At 52.9% G+C, this 14,393-nt stretch overlaps 4 protein-coding genes across 4 annotated transcripts; 1 reads left to right on the forward strand and 3 right to left on the reverse strand.

Moving 5' to 3' along the window:
• Window positions 1–1,275: 1,275 nt before the first annotated feature.
• J7T55_003316 (aminotransferase class I II) lies at window positions 1,276–2,964 on the reverse strand (the record flags this gene model as incomplete). The annotated part of the gene is made up of 4 exons (XM_053143328.1): window positions 1,276–1,713; window positions 1,826–1,968; window positions 2,055–2,130; window positions 2,215–2,964. The coding sequence occupies 4 exons, from the start codon at window positions 2,962–2,964 to the stop codon at window positions 1,276–1,278; spliced, it is 1,407 nt and encodes a 468-aa protein (XP_052993568.1).
• An 882-nt stretch (window positions 2,965–3,846) lies between these two features.
• Window positions 3,847–4,758, forward strand: J7T55_003317 (uncharacterized protein; the record flags this gene model as incomplete). The annotated part of the gene is made up of 1 exon (XM_053143329.1): window positions 3,847–4,758. The coding sequence occupies one exon, from the start codon at window positions 3,847–3,849 to the stop codon at window positions 4,756–4,758; it is 912 nt and encodes a 303-aa protein (XP_052993569.1).
• Window positions 4,759–4,990: 232 nt separating this feature from the next.
• J7T55_003318 (ABC transporter FUM19) lies at window positions 4,991–9,948 on the reverse strand (the record flags this gene model as incomplete). The annotated part of the gene is made up of 9 exons (XM_053143330.1): window positions 4,991–5,756; window positions 5,816–6,212; window positions 6,296–6,345; window positions 6,400–6,563; window positions 6,631–6,941; window positions 7,028–8,832; window positions 9,001–9,155; window positions 9,549–9,680; window positions 9,754–9,948. 9 exons carry the CDS (start codon window positions 9,946–9,948, stop codon window positions 4,991–4,993), a joined length of 3,975 nt encoding a protein of 1,324 aa, XP_052993570.1.
• Window positions 9,949–11,731: 1,783 nt separating this feature from the next.
• On the reverse strand, window positions 11,732–13,447 carry J7T55_003319 (uncharacterized protein; the record flags this gene model as incomplete). Its single annotated transcript, XM_053143331.1, has 1 exon — window positions 11,732–13,447. The coding sequence occupies one exon, from the start codon at window positions 13,445–13,447 to the stop codon at window positions 11,732–11,734; it is 1,716 nt and encodes a 571-aa protein (XP_052993571.1).
• Between the last annotated feature and the right edge of the window lie 946 nt (window positions 13,448–14,393).

A 14,393-nucleotide genomic window follows, 5' to 3' on the forward strand; every position in this document is an offset into this window, starting at 1 on the left:
GTTCTTGTTGGACGTGCTACGAATTCGGTATTATGATGGGCACGACGGCGGCGAGGTTGTCTATATACACGATCGTGTTTCACAGGTGGCAACTTAGGATCCTGGTAATTTTTTTGATCGTTCATTGATGCGTTCGTTCATTCTCAGAGGCTGAAACTAGCACCAAAACCAGATGATCCTATATCGTAATCCATCACGCCTGACGAGAAAAGAATAGCTGTGGTTATCAAAACTTACCAGCAGTCTATTACTAGCTAAGCTACCATGTAACCAGGTTACTGGCTACTGGCATGACAGGGAAGTAACTGCAGGGAAGTAACTATGCGGCGAGTTTGTAACTGGACTCTGATTGGACCATGATTAGGGTCCAGATCCGTGTAATATGATTGGTTCCGTCGCTATGGGTCAACTCCCAAATCCGACTATTCCTCTTCGGGATGCTTTCCGTATGGGAATGGGTGCTTTGGTACAAGGATACGAGACGACATGGGTACAATGTCGCTTACCAGTCCTCCCTCCCCTTGTCTTTGCAGACCAGACCAGACCAGACCAGACCAGATCAGACCAGACCAGATCAGACCAGACGCAGGTCAGCCAACTGCACCGTAATCGTCGTAAACAAGTATTACTCTGAGATAATTGGTAATCATAATCGAATGTAATCAGACATCTACAGGATGTAGAAATGTGGGGTTTGCAAGCGGATTACCCGTATACTTGCAGACCCGCCTGTAACATGTCATGTTAGCGAAGAGTCGTATGTTCTGCATAGACCTGATGCCTTGGGTACCTGAGTACGTGTGAATTTTATGCAGGAATTACTCCGATGGCCCAAGAGGACGGCACCTAGAGCAGCCTTGTATTATCAGCTGTGTCTGGCGTCCATCTCCTCGGTATGTCAAGGCGTTCATCATGGTCTTGCTGTTCGAATAGGTATATTAAGTAATCCAAGTACCTAAGCACTGAGTTTGGGTACATCGACTTTCACAAGCTGCGACAACTTGGGACGCTCTGGTTCAAGAGAATTGGAGTTAAATTTTCTCGCAATTGCGCCGGTGACTGCTCTTAGTTTGTTCCAGCGTAGTCGTTGTCTGGCAGTGACTAATGCAATGTAAATCATCTAATTTTGATACTCCAGTGACATTTCTCAGTAGGTGCCTAACGCTTGAGGCGTGGCTAATCATCAACTTCATTGCGTTCACTATCTAACGACTAATGCAACAGTCTCGAGGATAAATCCTAATAAAACTACACACATCCCCCCCCCCCTTCCCCTCACTTGACCAGCGACGTCTCCATCCAGTAGGCCTTGCGCATGGCCGAGGGCATGGCATCCTTGGAGCCGCTGCTCTCGATCTGCATCATCTCCTCGGCCCAGTCGGCGACGGTGGCGACGAGGCGGTCGACGTCGTCGGCGGTGTTGTGGGCGTGGAAGACGAGGCGGATGCGGTCGGTGCCCTTGGGCACGGTCGGATAGGAGATCGGGTACGCGTTCATGTTAGCGATGGCCAGGTGGCAGAACAGGAACTGCTCGTGCCCGTGGCCCCCGCGCAGCAGCCGCAGCGGCGCGATGTGCGACTGGTAGGGGCGCGTCTCAAACTCCTCCGCCAGCGGCACCGCTAGCAGCCCCGCGTCCATGGCGTCCTGCCACACTGGGTGCGCAAGCACCTGCTCGAAGAAGTACTTTACGATGGTCTGGATCTGCTCTTGTTCCTGTGGGAGTTGCGAGAGAGGCGGTTGTTAGTTCTCTGGGATAAGGCAGACATTGAACTGAACTGAAGTGAACTGTGCTTGGTTTGGTGGGTTTGGTTTTGTATGTGCATACCTTTTGGGTCTCGCCGTTTCTCAGAAATCGGTAGGCGGCGCGGATGCAAGCGACCATGGGCACGGATGGGGCACCGCTGTAGGTCAGCGCGCGGGAGTTTTGTATGATGGCGTTGCGCACTGTCTGGTTGCAGAGGATCACACCTGGATCGGGAAGTGTCAGTCAACACAAGGACTGGGTGTAACGATCGTGACGGCAGAGCGACTGCACAATATACAAATCAACATACCTCCAGTTGCACCCAATGCCTTGCTACAGACGTGGATGCGGATGGCGATTTCTTTCTCCAAGCCGAGTGCTTGAACCTATATAGGTAAACTGAGTTAGCGACGTCACTAATATAATATACGATGAGGATATGGAGAAGAAGAAAAAACAAGACCACTGACCAAGCCCGCTCCGTTGGGACCCAAGACTCCGCTGCTGTGTGCCTCATCCATGATGAACTGCGCATTGCCAGCGGGGAAGAGCTCCTTGGCGAGCGCCACGAACTCGGCGAGGGGGCATATGTCGCCGTCCATGCTATAGATGGACTCGACGCAGATCAGCACGGACTTGGCGCCGGAGCGAAAGCCGCCGTCGCCGTCGCGCAGCGAGGTGAGCACGTCGCGCAGGGAATCGACGCTGTTGTGTTGAAAGGAGAGCTTGTGGGCGGCCGAGCTGAGCTTGATGCCCAAGCTGGTGCTGGCGTGCGAGAACTCGTCCCAGACGATGGCGTCGCCCGAGAGCGGTACCGACTCGAGCACGGCCATGTTGGCCAAAAAGCCCGAGTGGCAGATCCACGCTGTCTCGGAATTGTGGAAGGCCGCGATCTCGGACTCCGCGACGTTCAGGTAGTCGTAGTTGCCGTACTGCGTCCGCGACCCCGACGCGCTCAGCCGGAAGTCGCCGCACTCGGCCAGCTCGGCCAGGAACGCGTCGCGGATGCGGCCCGTCCGGCTCAGCGACAGGAAGTCGCTCGATGTCAGGTCCAGCACGTCGTCTTCCCACCGCGGCTTGAGCGTCGTCAGCGTGTTCTTCTTGCGCGCTACGTCCATCGACTGCTCGAGGCGTCGGTAGAACGCCGGCTCGTTCTTCATGTGCGGCGCCCGGAGCACTTGGCCCTCGAGCACCGTCTTGAGCAGGGACTCGTAGTACATCTTGGGATAGGGCAGAGACAGAGAGAGAGGAACAATCAGGCTTGGCTTATGCGATGCAATGCGATGCGGTGTGACCTGTTAATTGTCTAATTCATCTGAGTCTAAGGAAAAAGGAAGAAAAAAACAAACAGAAATAACATGGAGTGGCTATAGTAAAGTGGTTCCCTCGGAGAGATAGACAAGTAATTATCTGGGCCCACGTCCAGATCATGGATGGCCTGCCTCTATCTCCTCTGTAAGTCACTTACCTGTAACTAAATTCATCGGATGGGGAGAGGATTGATACCGGCCCAGCTGACGGATGCAAGTCATGGCCCATGTCAAGATAGGAAAACCTACATATTAGAGAGGTCCATAAGCTAGTAGATAATTGCAGGGCTCGGCGGCTGTAAGCAATGCAAGAAGAACCCAACTCTCTGGGCCCCACCCTCCTTCACCTAACGGGCCTGCACGGTCAGACACCAGAATCCAACAATGTAAGCCACCGAGATAGGTATAGTGTACCCAAATCAGTAGTAGGGTGAGCTATCGTCCCGATCTGGAAATGCAGATGGACGAGGGATTGGCAATTACCGGCTGAACTATCACTCCGTTTCTCTGAGCAACCGGTGAAGCTTGACGAAAAACAGGTACAGGAAGGTTGGGTTGTGAAGGTGAACCCTCGAGTTCGTCTATGATATGGTGAAGTGAAGAAATGTTCACGAAACACTAAGTGCTGCTCCCCACCTTCATGTCTGTTTCGTAGACCATCGAAGTTATATCTCTTACACAACACAGCCAGCTCATGCTGATTTGATACCCATCCAGATTCCAATTGCCCCCTTCCCCTCCCCTTCCCCCCTTCTCGTCAAGACAGACTACCTAAACTACACCTCAACCACCATGACGGAAGGCAAGAAGACCGTCCTCATCACCGGCTGCTCCGACGGCAGTCTCGGTTCTGCCCTCGCCCTCGCCTTCCACGCCGCGGGGTGGCGCGTCTTCGCCACCGCCCGCAACCCTGCCAAGCTCTCCGCCGTCCACGCCGCCGGCATCGAGTGCGAGACCCTCGACGTGCAGGACGCCGCCTCGATCACCGCCGCGGCATCCCACGTCCGCGCCCTCACGGGCGGCTCCCTAGACGCCCTCGTCAACAACGCCGGCGTCGGGTACAGCATGTCGGTAACCGACAGCTCGCTACCGCACATCCACACCCTCTTCGAGCTAAACGTGTACTCCATCATCAGCGTGACGCGCGCCTTCCTCCCTTTACTCCTGCAATCCACCGCCCGGCCGCTCATCGCCAACAACACTTCGGCGATGGGGCTGCTGGGGTGCGGTATGCCGTTCCAGGGCGGATATTCCGCCTCGAAAGCAGCAGCGACGAGCCTGACCGAGGCGCTGCGCCTCGAGCTCGCCCCCTTCGGCATCCGCGTGTGCAACATCGTCACGGGCCGCGTCAGGTCGACCTTCTTCGACAACTCCAACGACGCCGTGCTGCCGCCCGAGTCGATATTCAACCTCGCCAAGGACGCCATCGAGGACCCGATGAACGGCCGCAACACCCCGAACAACCGCGAGGACCCCAACCACTGGGCCGCCAACGTCGTCCGCGACCTGAGCCAGCCCAACCCGCCGTACCTCGTCTGTCGAGGGGGGCTCGCTGGCTCGGGCCGCATCGTGTCCTTCCTCCCGCTCGGGGCGCTGGATTCGCATTTCAAGAAGGCGTCGGGGCTAGACGTCCTGGACCAGAAGATCCGGGAGCGCGGGGGGTGGGAGAAGATGAGGGAGGCTAATAAGACACAGAGTGGATAGACAATCTAAATTTTTATCTCATTTTATTTTCGCCCTACCGGCCTGGCAGCCTGATCATTCGCTTGACACCACCAAGAGAATCTGCAACGGTGCGATGTTGAGGTGCAAGAACCAGGTCTTATATGTACATTGAATTTTCTCCAACGCAGGTACGAGTGTGTATGCCCTGGAAAATAATTATATCTTGCAACTAGTTAAGCACTCACGTATGATTTCTAGGTAGTATCATTCTTCACTTGGCCCCCGAGTTCACCAGCCCGCCGAACCGGGTCCCCGCCGTGTCCGCCAGCGCCCTCGGCTGGCCCACCTCGACAATCTCGCCCTTGTCCATGACGACGACGCGGTCGAAGTCCATGATCATGTCGAGCCGGTGGCTGACGGCGATCACCGTGTAGCCCTCGAACTCGGCCTGGATCGTCTTCTGGATCGCCCGCTCCGTGTCCACGTCCACGCTCGAGCTCACCTCGTCGAGCAGCAGGACCCCGCCGCCGCCGCTGCCTTGGCTCCGGATGCGGCGCCGCAGCACCGCGCGCCCCAGCGACATGAGCTGCCGCTGCCCCGCGCTCAGCGTCCCCGCGCTCATGCCCGAGTCGAGGCCCCCGCGCTCTTGCACGAACCTCGACAGGCCCACGGCAGCGAGGACAGCCTCGCATTCCTCCGCCGTCGACTCACCCGCTGGGTCCAAGTTGGCCCGGAAGCTGGTGCCGTCCGGCAGGAAGACGGCTTCTTGGGGTACCGCGATGATTCGCTGGCGGAGCGTGGTCCGATCCACATTCTTGAGTGGTACCCCGTCGAGTACAACGTGCCCTGGCTTCGTCGGCAGGGGGTCGAGAAGTTTGAGGAGCAGGGCGATGAGGCTCGACTTGCCACTGCCCGTACGACCGCAGATGGCCACCTTCTCTCTTGGTTGGATGGCCAGGCGAATGTCGCGGAGGGCTAAGTTGGAAAGGTTGTCGTCATCTTCATTTTCGTCTTCGTTTCCGTATTGGCTGCCCACACTATTGACAGCGTTAGCATATCTTGTAGATAAAGGATGGAATGGTATCGCGGATCTTACTGATAGCTCGCCGAGACACCCTCAAACTCGACTGCACCATGCTGCGGCCAGGAGGCGGCAGGGAAGATATCCTCGTCGTCTCTCTCTTCGGGCTTGACCGTCTCGTTGAAGGTTTTAAGTCTGGCTATCGCCCCGATCGAAGTCTCTAGCCTGGTAAAATAGATCACAAATCCGGACAGATTCTCCCCGAGACTCAGCAGGGTCACCAACGAGGCACCCGCAAAGCCAGCGCTAGAGTGGAGCCGGACGGCGAGAGTGGTTAGGACCGTCGCCATCACCATCACCAACAGGTCGAGAACAAGATTCAGCCACTCCTGGATCATGACCAGGAGGTAGGCTGGCCTCTGGCTCGAATCCAATAGGTGGGCGTTCTTGGTGATATCCTTGGGGATGAAACCTGTGCGCACATCGAGTTAGCCACCGACACTGTGACCATTGCCTACGTATGCTTTTAGGTCTGTGTCTGCCTCTCGGACTTACCGAAAGCTCTCAGGGTGGTAATGCCCTTGAGGGTGTCAATGAAGTGGGTGCTGATCGGATGTTAGTTGCGAATGAATGATAGAAAGTTTGCATTGTGTACTCACTAGAGAGGGCTCTTGGTCTCGAGGTCAAGCAGCCTCAGTTGCCTCGAAGTCCGGAGATAGAATTTCTGTATCGCGTACAACACGACCGCAATGAATGGGTAGCTGATGGCCAGGTATGCAGACGAAGTAAGCATGACCGCCGCTTGTCCGATGGCTTGGGAGAGCTGCAGGTCCTTGTCAGTATGTTGTTATACCTAACGCTATATCCGCGGCTCACAGGGACAGACGTACACAAAAGAGTGTGTTCAACAAGGCGTCCGGTAGCTCGGTGTCGATAAGATTCAAGTCTTGCGAGAAGAGATTCGTGATGACCCCAGCATCCGTCCTGGTGATGTAATGGAGGGGCGCGTGGATCAATGTCCGTAGAGTTTCTTGGTGCAGATTAGCGCCAGCTCGTTTCACCGAGACGATGAAGATCAAGATTCCAAGGAGCAGCAACGAGATCATGGCCATGACCTGCAGCATGATGTAGATTCCAACGTAGTATGTCTGGGAGTGTTCGGGGGACTCAGAATCGAGGTCGTCAGTCCAGAAGGAGAGCCCTGCAAGAAGTAATGCTGATTAGCTCCTGCTTCTACATGAGCGAATATTGATGGTGTTGGTGATTGGGTGCCTTTGAAGAACTTACAGACTGTTGGGAAATTGGTGAAGAAACCCCAGAGAGCAGCAAAGAAGAGACAGAAGGCCGCAAGTATCCAGCCCATGCTCTTGAAGTAGTGCTTGAATACCGTCCTCTCACCAAGTTGACGAGACTGTTCTGTATGCACGGCAACAGCAGCCGGCCTCGCCGCCGTCACACTAGACTGTTGTGGCTGCGGTTCAGTCGTGCTGTCTGTGGGTTTCACCTCGCCCGATTCAGAATCGCGATCTGAAGAGGCTTTGAAGCCTAGGCGCTCAACATAACCCCGGCCGGTCATCAGGCTCTCGTAGTCTCCCTGCTCGACCACTCTACCATCTTCGAGTACTATAACGTGATCTGATGATGGGAGGTACTTCACGCTGTGCGTGCATAATACGACGGTAGAGCGTCTCTGCTTCAGAAGACCTTTAGGCCCAAAGGTAAGGCGGAACACTTCCTGCTCAGTATCCGCGTCCAGGCCGCTGAAGATGTCGTCCAATACAAGAAGATCAGACTGCAGATAGAGGGCTCGCGCTAGAGAAATGCGTTGTTTTTGGCCGCCGGACAGCATAATCCCGTCAGACCCGACAACCGTCCTGTCACCCTGCGCGAGGACACTAAGATCGTAAGCCAGAGCTGTAGCCTTGACAACTTCAGCATACCTCTTTTCATCAAGAGGAGAGAAGCCGATAATGTTGTCCCTAATCGTCCCGTTGTAGATGAAGGCCGTTTGATCGCAGAATCCGATATGGGGGAAACGCGTGCCTAGCACAACACTGCCTTTGCTGACGGGAATTTCGCCAAGTAGTACCTTGCAGAGTGTGGACTTGCCCGAGCCAACGGGTCCAACCACCATAGTAAGCGAGGACTTGCCGATTCGAACATTGATATCTTGCAATGCTAAGGTATCTGCCTCCCAGCCGAAATTTCCATTCTGGACAAGAATAGCCGGATCTTGCGACTCGAGTTTTGCCTCAGGGGAGACATCTTCGTTCTCTACTGCATCATCAGACCGGGTGCTTTTCTCGCTCATTTCGGCGCCCGTAGCCGTGGTCTGGCCCGAAGACTCGGACCTCAAATCGTATCCGCGATCACCAAGAACTCGCCGAAAATCATGTCGGGTTTCGCACTCTAAGAAAGCTTGGATTCGGCCAATGCAGGCCAGACCGGAAATGATCTCAGGGAGAGCCTGGAAGATTTGTGACAGAGGATTGGTAAGCAGCACAAGGAATGAAAGACTTGAGAATACCGTCTGGGTATCAAGAGTGTTCTGACTGAACCCAATTGTCAATGGCGGGCTGAGCAGCATGGGCGTGAAGCCACAGAGCGCGGCGAGGATGAATATCTTGCGGAATCGTGCTCCGGCCGCGAGCTCCTCGACGCGGAGCTTCTGCACGAAGTCCCCAACTGTGGATGAGAGGCCAGAGATTTTTAGGTTCTTCATACTGGAGATAACAGCGGCCGTCAGACCGACGCGCTTCTCAACTCCTGCCATCCAGGACCTCTGCGAGTCGCCTGTGAAGTTCAGGAGGACGCCAATGCAGAGGAAGCAGAAGGTGACGATTCCAATAGGCACCGCGAACACGGCCCCCAGGCGAATATACAGCATCCAACCAGCCAGCGCCGCCTGAATAATGCCGGCCCAGACGTTGTGGATCATTCTGAATCCCAGCTTGATGCGCTCGATATCGGTGCTCATTAGAGTCACCGCAGCGCTGTGCTCGTCAGCCCCTATTTGGGCCTCGGTGGCTTTGATGAACGTTTCGGTGACGAGAATCGACCTTGCCATGGCACGCATCCGATGATGGGGATACCTGTACGTTGCACGTATCTGTCAGTGGATAAGTACCGCCATTCATCATATTTCGGGTATACTGTACATGCAGAGGGCTGTGGAGATAGCAATTCCAGAGTATATCAGTATACTAGCCCCGATAAAACCATAGCCCACGTTAGCGGGAACCTGCGGTTGATTAAGGTACTCGAGTAGCTTCTCGATGAAGAATGGCTGACTGAATGTGAATGCAAGCTGCGCCAGACGCGGAAGGATAGGTATCAAGAGATAAAACTTTAGAGTCTTGAGTAAGGCCTTTAAAAGGCCGTACTTGTCGCCCTTAAGCTTAGAGTAGTCGATATTCTGGGAGAACTTTTCGTGCAAGAGCTTGGTGTTCAACGATATATCGAGCGGATAAAGGTCATCCATCGTAAGGGTTTTTCTATAACCCCTTAAAAACATTTCATTCATCCAGAACAACACACCGAGCGAAAAGATACTGCTTGTTTCCTCAGGGCTATGCTCTTTCTCGTTCCAAGTAATCCATCTGGACTTAGGGTTTGCTTCTAATAGCAATATCACTGCCTTTAAAGCCATGGAAGCAGTGAATATTATGCTATAGGTACGCTCGGGATGACTGCCCGACAGCAATAAGAGAGTGCGCGTCTGGGCTATATCCAGCAGTAGAGTCAGGAATAGATAGCAGTTTAAAAGTATCGATGGCCTCGGGCTTCTGCTGTGATCGATAACGCTTACGGTTGTCATGAGAAGCGTGGCCACCAGTTTCAGCACAGACGAGACCATAAATATCGACGTTGTATAGACACTCCCAATCGCCGCCAAGACGAGGAGTGTGAGTTCAAGTCCGATGTAGATCACGATGGCACCCTGCGATAATTCATCCATGTAAGTAGCGGCACACACAATCAAAGCTCAGAAATTCTGGACAGGAAGACCTTACTAATTTGATGTATTGGAAGACAGGAGCATGAATGACGGTGGGCTTCCGTGCCTGGGAAAGCGTGCGCCATAGTGATGATACGATGAACAAGGCCGACGGGATGATGGAGAAGAAGAGCTGTTCGAATTGCAGGCTGAAGTCGAAGCGCTCCCGGTCCATCTGGAACAAGTCACCGTCGCCATTCGTGAAAGCCATCTTGACCTTGGGAGACCTGGGTGGACGCGGAGGGGGTGCATGCAAACTGAAGTGGCCGAGATGGAGGGTTGCGACGCAAGAGAAGCACCTGAAGGCGCGAAATGGCTTGGGAAGCGGCAAAGCGTCAAAGCGTGTGCTTACTGAGCTGCTGTTGGCGTTTGGCGAGGGGAAAAGTGTCCTTCTAGGATGGGGTCCCTGTACTGTGGGGGCGGAATGAGTGTGTTGCTTGCAAGGTGACGATGAAGGATCAGAAATTCTAGAGTGTCTGGCCGGGGCTCCGGCCAGAATTTAGCCTCTGATCAGATTCTCGTCTGCAGCTAGAATCTATCTGGCTAGGGCCTCTGGCACTTTTTGGGAAATGTTTCCAATCTATGCAAGGCTCCAGCGTACCACTGCAGGCCGGAAGTGAGCGTGGGCCCATTCTCAGATGTTTTGCCGCCCCCTACCAGTACCCCTTCTCCTTCTTATCTCGGAACCCTCGTACACTTGTACCAGGCCAAACATCTTATGAGGACATACCCTGGAACCAACAGGTTCCCTCCAGAGCTCAAACAAGTGGTTGTCCCGGTTAACCGAGAAGAATTCCTTCGCATGCGGATGCAGTCCGCAAAGCTTGTGGACAGGCAAACTCAGTACTATGTATCAGCATGACTTTGGATGCAGCGGCTGATTGGTTCTAGTTACGAACATAATGATGATGCTTATGATTATGATTATGCCCGCGATTACCTACGCCACCAGTCTTGAAATGTAGCACGACCCTTATCCTGTGTTGGGCTTTGCAACTGCAATCGCTGGCTCATGCACGGCCGTTGCATGCAGGGTACTTGACCCACTACGGGGCTCCATTGCGTGCCCACAGTAATCCATGGCAACCACTCGTACATCTCATCGCCTTGTTGAACATGTAGGTACTTACGGGTACCTTAGCTACATTGTACACAGTAGGCATGTACTTTGAGAGATGCCCCATCCGTCCCCGGAGGATTCGTTGTAATTGCTTACTCTAATGTATTGACATTAAAGATCATGTCTCTAATCTACGGCTGTGCAACACAATGTTTGTTGCAACGAGCACACCCCCCAAAACCCGCCAAGAAAGTCACGCCGTTCCAACAGCCCAAGAGCCGTGCAGAGAAGAAGGTTTGTCCTGCAATGAGACCTTGTTCTCAAAAATCAGGTTGGTCTTGGGTGATAACTCAGTCAAGTCGTTGACCAGATTGCCATGTAGGGTGCAGAACAGGTTGTCCCAGCGCAAGCACCGTTTACGTGCTTCCACCGGCACCCAAGCTCCCGCCGACGAGCATCGGCGAGGTGGCGATGGCCGAAATAGAGACACAAAGTATCAAAATAAGCCGAGGTGCAATATACAGCAAGGCACAAGTATGGAGAAGGAGACCAAACAACCCTAGTAGTAATAACCCAAGAGGTGAACACAGACATCAAGATAAACCGCCATACTCGAGACTCTCGGCAGCAGCACACATCGGGCAGCATAAGCTCACCTGCCTTAATTGGTCACATCCATCTCGAAAATTTACACTCGTCCTAGTCTACATGTTGCAACATCTTATGCAGAAGGAAGTAAAATGTTCGCAGTATGCAAAGGCAAGATTGGAGGCAAAATTGATTTAAGAGAGGCAAGATAAAATAGACCTCATCGCCATAGCTCACTCCGTATTTAGAGAGAGGCCACAGAAACGATATTTCCTCTACATTATACTGGCACACGACCTCGTTCACTTGCCCACATCAGCATCATCACCATACCTCCAAAAACGCACTACAAGCCCAGATTCCAGATGTTTGGTGAGAGAACAGAGAAGATAGGAAAAGCAATCAAGCAATTATCTGTAGTCCTGCCTCCTTTGGTCAAAAGCATGACTTTTTGCCGCCCCTTCCCCCCACCCTGCCTTAGTCCTCCCACTGTCTCAACTCCTTTTTTTTTGTTGACTGATTTTCTAAGCGATTTGACGAAGAGGATCACACGGAAATCAAGCGTCAACATGTCAGGTTCCCTTTGATTCCCAACAATCTTCTCGACGCTGACAACATCCGGCCCAAAGTCCAGGTCGCACCTTCGGTACGATTGCGATGGTTTGATCGCGTTTTCAAACCTGAGCTTCGCATCCCCGTCATGAGCCGAGCTCTCGCACTTTTCCAGATTGAAACGATAGCTGTGCGATCCGGGTCCTGGAATCTTGTCGACCCAGAAGAGTATGAGGAGTACGTCCTCGATTGGCCCCGGCCGCCGGATTCCGATCTCAAAAGCCATTTTGCGGCCAAGGGCCCATGAAAACGGCACTGACCGGCTTTGAGGGGCTCTCTGTCTGTCGCTCAATTTTGCCTCTGAATGAAGGAGCCTGAGGTGTACGTTGTTATCCATATCGCGGAGATATACTCTATCGAGTCTGTAGACGTGCTCATCCTTGCTTGCTCTTGTCTTCACCACATGCTTATCAATGGTGACGCTCCTGAGTCTGCCAAGCGAGCATCTGTACAACTTTGATGGCTCGGACCTCATGTAGTAATTAGGACCGACACGGACACACTCAATGCCTTGTCTATTGGACAAGTCTCCCCGGAAACAATTGAGGCTGAGGATCACCCTGTCTTTCCTTCCCGGTAGCTCGTGCACACTGCAGCTGAATGAAATTCGTCCCTGGCCCAACGTCGACGTCGTACTTTCGTAATCATCATCGTATACATCAAAATGCTGGATGTCAGCGCTGTCGACAAATTCTTCCGGCGAGCATGCGAATAAACCGCGGTAAGGAGCCTTCACTGCGGCCTCCTCCGTCGAACGCCATGCAAATAGGGAGTTATCCCGCACTTCGCGCAGGATTTCCTCCTGCAGTCGTATGAAGGCTTTCGTGCCTTCACCGTATAGAAGAGGCATATTGACGTTGAAGATTCCCATTAGACAGTACGCTAAGTCTTCCTCCCGGGTAGTCTGCCTTTTTACAGCCCAGCTCATTCGGGCAGCAACGCTGATCGTCTCGATAGCCTTTTGTTGAAGGAGTATCTCGCCAGGGATTTTGGTTATCTCCTCGAGTCCTAGGTGTAATTCGTCTTTCCGTCCGATAGCACTCCAAGTCTCGCCATTGGGAATGAAGAAAACGAGACTTCTAGGTGCGATTAATTCCTGTAGCGTCCATCCCCTTGAAAACCACCTGCAGCATGATAGGCTAGATGAATCAGCGATTTCAACTTGTTGTGGGAAGTCCTCAAGGTAGGCATAGCAGACTGTGGCGAGTCTGTACCATTTGAACATGGAGTTGATAGCCTCGCTGAGCTCGGCGCTGCTTCCCTTGTTGATACAGCATGTGTCCACCCACGCATATTTGATTGCTTCTGTCCTGGCTTGCTCACAAGTGAGCTTGATCTTTGCAAACCCCGCCTTGTTGTGTCTGGTCATTTCATCGTGGAAATCCGCGAAAGTTACTTCCTCAGGGCCCCAAGTGTGGGAAAGAATGGCGTAGGAGGGAGCTTCTCCCATGAAGCCTTCAAGTTTGAGGGTTTCGGTGTTAATAAGCCACATGTTGCGGTAAGAGTACGTTCCTCTCCTCGAATAAATAGAGGCCGTTCAATGCAGACGTAGACAAAGAGAATGGCGGCGAGCTTCTCTGGAAAGGTCTATTTTCAGCTCGCAGACATCTGGAGCGGGGTTCATCAAACATAGCCCAAGGCTTTCTTGTGCAACGCACACCATGCACTATAGTTTTTCCACATCTTAGCGAGGTAATAAAGCAGCATGTCTAGAGACAAATGCCCCTGATTCGCCGTTCTGCCTGACACGAGCTGAAGTGTACCAGTAGCCGGCACTGCTGTCTGCCAGAAAGGTAAGAGTTTTACTATGCCGGCAACAACGCGTGCTATTCACTTTTCGACTTGCTCCTTTCCAACACTAAGGCGGGGGCAGCTCGCGAGGTTTACCTTGGTCATAGTAAATTGAGAGGATTAACGACAATCAGTTCAGTGGTATTTGAAGCTGTGTTCAGAGTACATCCCGCGCCCAACAGCTGCTCATTTCAGCTTGTGTTGTACAGCAGCAGAAAATGCACAAAAAGGGTCACATAGTAATCGCCATTTTCATGACCCCTTGCACATGCATTGAAGCCTGATGTCTCGGTTGCGGCTGAACCTGCTGATCGGCGTCGTCCTGATTTTTGGACTATTCCTTCATTGAAAACTTTGCTCCACAGTTGCCAGGGTGAAGTCGCTGTGGAAAATCCCACATTGGAATTCATCAAACGATATAAAGTTATGGATAATATCGAATCTCAGGGAATTAGCTAGGTATCTTTTCTTAATATCACTCACTTCAGGAGACCACCCCAAAAGCGAGTCGGATTTCAAGCTGCTGGTCCTCTTGAGTTGATCTGATGCATTTCAAGTAGACAGACATGCCGACCGCCCTTCCGCACGGTTCAAGAAAACAGCTT

Source organism: Diaporthe amygdali (assembly GCF_026229845.1).
Source record: "Diaporthe amygdali strain CAA958 chromosome Unknown NODE_14_length_1008325_cov_65_372321, whole genome shotgun sequence".
NCBI lineage: Eukaryota > Fungi > Ascomycota > Sordariomycetes > Diaporthales > Diaporthaceae > Diaporthe > Diaporthe amygdali.